Here is a 4,454-nt window from a genome sequence, read left to right as displayed (position 1 = left end):
AATCAAGCCCTTGAAACATCTAATCTGACGCATCAAGGCTTCTGAATGCAGGATTTGGTGTAAAGTGCTCTCAAAACGTGAAGACTTGAATCTAGGTGGCTTTAGTCCATCCATTCTGAAAAAAGCAACAGTTTAACACAGTGCAGGGTCTCTGATCCTCTTCATGTACTAATGAAAAGGATCAGAGAGCCTTGGCTTCGTCTTGAATGGAATGATTCTTACGGCATTAGCAGCCGCACTTGCTCTGCTCGGCGTCACGCGGCTCTGCCAGGTTGCTGGTGCTGTGGCCGTTGGTGCGAACCATCCCGTCGGGGATCCAGGATTTGTCCACACATCTCTCCATGCGCTTCATGATCAGATCCAGCAGAACCTCCACGGCACGGCTCACGTTCTCACCGTTCGCAGCACTCGTCTCGAAGTACGGGACTCTGCCAGAGATTAGAGCACAAACCACAATTCCAATAGACTTTTGGCACTGGCTAAACTATCAATGCAATACTCGAGGCATAAAAATGTTGGGTAAAATAGTCAATTTATCACTAGCCAGCTGCTTTTATTGAAGCATTTCATTTAGTACTAAGTATATTACTACACATTTCACGATCTCAGAGGAATTTTTTTTTAAATGCAGGTAAAGGATGCATGTGATAGAAGACAGCATCGTTTTGTTGCAGAACAGCCTCCGCACTGATAAGCCCTTAAAATGTTGCCTACATAGGCAGCTCACTAGGTTTGAGAAATTAAGCAGTCTCATAAACATAAACAAACAAATGCACCAGCTTTTACATTCTTCTCTCATGATCACATGAACACTCAGCATGTCAACTGAAAATCAATCTCTTATACAGCAAAACCAAGAAAAACAAATTCTAAGCATTTTTTTTTCATATCCACTCTAAGCTAGTAGTTAAAAATAAAACCAAAAATATTATTTGAAAAAATATTATTATTATTAGATGATGATCAGTTGCTTCGAGTTGCTACTTGAATAAAATTATTTTAAAAATAATATTAAATAACTGGTATTTCAAAAAAAAAAAATATATATATATATATTTTTTTTTTTTTCATGTATAATAATTACCATTATTAGTAGTAGTAGTATTAGAAAGTAAAAAAATAAAATTAATGGAAACATTTGGTATACCTGCACTACCACATCGAATGTTTGGAATAAAGAAGTCTCTTCTACTCACCAAGGCTGCATTTACTTGATCAAAAATACAGTAAAATTGTGAAATATTATTATTATTTAAATTAACTGTTTTCTATGTGAATTTATGTTATAAACTGTAATTTATTCCAGCGATCAAAGCTGAATTTTCAGCATCATTACTCCAGTCTTCAGTGTCACATGATCTTCAGAAATCATTTGCTGATTTGCTGATAATCATCAATGTATTATCAGTGTTTGTACAAAAGACACACCTGGATGAGTTTAGATGTGAAGATCAGTCAACAGAATATAAACAATCTGATGACATTCAACAGATGAGTCACTGCAAACTCACTGAACGCTGAACTGTCGACAAATATTTTACCTGTCGATCTGCTTGATCTCACAAGACCTAACACGACAGAATCACTATTCATATTAGCTGAGCAGAGAATTTTCATGTAATCACACCGAAGTATTCATGAGGCCGAAACCTTCTCAGATGCCTCAAAAGGCTGATTCTGCATTGCAGAGTGCTTGTCTAAACGGAAGATTCACATGAACACAGTCAATATTAGTTTTTCGGTATACCGCCATCTTAACGTGTCACATTTAACGAGAGCTGCCCTCATCTTAGGCAAACACGCTACAGACACAGCCCTTAAACCAAACATCCTTCGAGTCGCCCGCACCCTGAGAACACGTGTGAAGACCTACATCAAGAAGAGACTCCAACATGCCAGTAAATCCCCTCACCTGTGACGTGGTTCTAACATTTCTACAACTCGATCACACAACCCGGTGTCTCATGTAAATATACTGATACTAATATATCAGCACGATCTAATTAGTTCAATCATCGTCATGTGATGACATCCCAACCAACTTGTCAGCAGCTGAACTTCATAAGGAGCTTCACCAATTGAATGCTTTGAATCGATAGTGAGGTGTTTCTGTCCTGAAGTGCTCTGATTTTTGGGGCAGTCGAGGTCACGTGTGACGTCACGTTCAGAAACAGACACGGATACAGGACGAGTCTCGGGTGAACGCCGTTTCTCACCCGTATTTCTCCGCCAGTTCCCGAGCACTCTCCGCTTTCACCGCGTGCTGGTCCTCGAGGTCTGATTTGTTTCCGCACAAGACGATGTCGGGATTCTCACAGTACGCATGCGTCTGCAGCTGACCTGCCCGAAACATCACAGGAATGAATCATTCGATATTATTATTTTAACAATTATTTATAATAACAACAACAACAACATCAAGCAGCTTAAAGTGGCGTGCCGAAATATTAATAATAATAATTATTATTTATTATTTTGTTGCTGTTAATATTATTTTTAGCTGGGCAATAACTCTAAACTGCTTGGTAAAAAAATTTATTAAATGCATTTATCAATTAAAAAATTATTGTGTTAGATTAGATTAGATTGGCAACTACTCTATGCTGCTAGTTAAAAATAAAAATTAATTAAAAATAATATTAAATAATTATTTCAAAAATTATTTATGATTATTATTAATATTATTTTTATTTAGTTGTACAACCACTGTAAGCTGCTAGGTAAAATTAAAAAAATAAAATTATATATATATATTAAAAATATTTTCATTTTATTTTAGTACTAGTAGTAGAACATGCTAGTTAAAAATTTTATTGTATGTATTAAATACAAATAATATAAAATAAATTGTATTTTTTCTTTATTTTCTTTTATTTTTCTTTATTTTATTTTATTTTATTTTTCTTTTCTTTATTTTATTTTCTTTTTCTTTATTTTATTTTATTTTTCTTTATTTTATTTTACTTTATTTTATTTAATTTTTCTTAATTTTATTTTATTTTTCTTAATTTTATTTTATTTTATTTTGCAATCTCTCTATGCTGCTAGTTAAAAATAAAATGATTAAAAAATAAGTTGTGGGAGGATAATTTGTGCCAAGAAAAAAAAACAATTTATGAAAAAAAGGCAAGAAGCTGCTCATTACATGTGGTAACAAGAGCAATTTAAATAATGAATAGCAACTGTATTAAAACAAATCTGTGCATATTTATGTGTCATATGTTCATTATGGTGAATCTGGGCTTACTCATCCAGTTCCGCACGTCAAGGAAGCTCTGCTCATTCGTGAGGTCAAAGAGTAACAGGAAGCCCATGGCGTCCCTGAAGAACGCTGTGGTCAAACTCCGAAATCTGCATTTAGAGGAGAAGACAGAGAAAACTCAGCCAGAACATCACATGAATCCTCTCGGACTCAGAATGTTATAAAGCAGTGCTGGTCTGCGTCTGACCTCTCCTGTCCGGCCGTATCCCACAGCTGAATGTGAATCCTCTGTCCTCTCCCGACTGTCCCATCAGGACCGGTGGATTTGTACACCTTAAAGGAGGACAGAAGACATTTCTGAGATGCCTAAAGGACTATATTACTGCATAACAGTGCAACAAATATCCTGCCATTCTCTGCAGGCAGCGTGAGCTTTGCCCGTGCAAAACGTGCCACCACAAAGCTACACTGGTGTTGGTGGAGTGGTTTGGTATGTAGTTCCAGGAAACCTGAATGTACTTTTCACACAGTCAAACACAGCCTTGATGACTGAGAGCGGGAAGCGTCTCATTAGTGGCGTGACTCGTGAGTGTGTGGCCCTAAACCATCAGCGTTTGTTTGATGTCTTAAGTGATCAAGTGTTTGTTCTTAAGGAGGGATCCCTGCTCTGTTAAGCCATATGATCCTGCATTCATCTTTCCCATAAAACACACACACACACACACACACACACACACACACACACACACTACCGTAACTCTACCTGCTGATGCAGATTCTGCAAGCAAATCTTCAGTCAGTTTTTGTTACCATGGCAACTGTTATTAGTATACAGTATTCAGTGGGGGACAAAGTTCAGATACCCTAACAAAATATTACTCCCTTAAAAGTAAGTTAGTTAATTTTTTCTCCTCTTTTTTTTTGGGGACTTTCAAATGAGACATTTTTACATTTATTCTGTTTGGTCAAATACAGAATTCTGCAGTCAAATATCTATACTTAACTGAACATGTAATAAACTGAATATCTATCTATCTATCTATCTATCTATCTATCCATCCATCTATCTATCTCTCTATCTATCTATCTGAATATCTATCTATCTCTCTATCTATCTGAATATCTATCTATCTCTCTATCTATCTGAATATCTATCTCTCTATCTATCTCTATCTATCTCTCTATCTATCTCTATCTATCTCTCTATCTCTCTATCTATCTATCTATCTATCTATCTATCTATCATCTATCT

General features: G+C 36.0%; 1 protein-coding gene across 2 annotated transcripts in view; it reads right to left on the bottom strand.

Moving 5' to 3' along the window:
* Positions 1–17: 17 nt before the first annotated feature.
* The window catches only part of rab27a (RAB27A, member RAS oncogene family), a 17,698-nt gene continuing 13,261 nt past the window's right edge, over positions 18–4,454 (bottom strand). The window contains exons 3-7 of one of the 2 annotated variants that reach the window (XM_016452543.1): positions 3,450–3,535; positions 3,248–3,351; positions 2,217–2,340; positions 223–428; positions 18–115 (exon numbers count right to left, since the gene is read on the bottom strand). In XM_016452543.1, coding sequence (XP_016308029.1) covers positions 227–428; positions 2,217–2,340; positions 3,248–3,351; positions 3,450–3,535 — 516 coding nt within the window. In that variant the 3' untranslated portion in view covers positions 18–115; positions 223–226. Of the gene's footprint in view, positions 429–2,216; positions 2,341–3,247; positions 3,352–3,449; positions 3,536–4,454 lie in introns of both variants that reach the window. The other variant, XM_016452542.1, reaches the window with a different exon arrangement.

This window comes from Sinocyclocheilus anshuiensis, unplaced genomic scaffold (genome assembly GCF_001515605.1).
Source record: "Sinocyclocheilus anshuiensis isolate Anshui unplaced genomic scaffold, SAMN03320099.WGS_v1.1 scaffold1104, whole genome shotgun sequence".
Taxonomy (NCBI): Eukaryota; Metazoa; Chordata; class Actinopteri; order Cypriniformes; family Cyprinidae; genus Sinocyclocheilus; species Sinocyclocheilus anshuiensis.
Note: the sequence above shows the minus strand (reverse complement) of the source record. Positions and strands in the feature narration are given on the sequence as shown.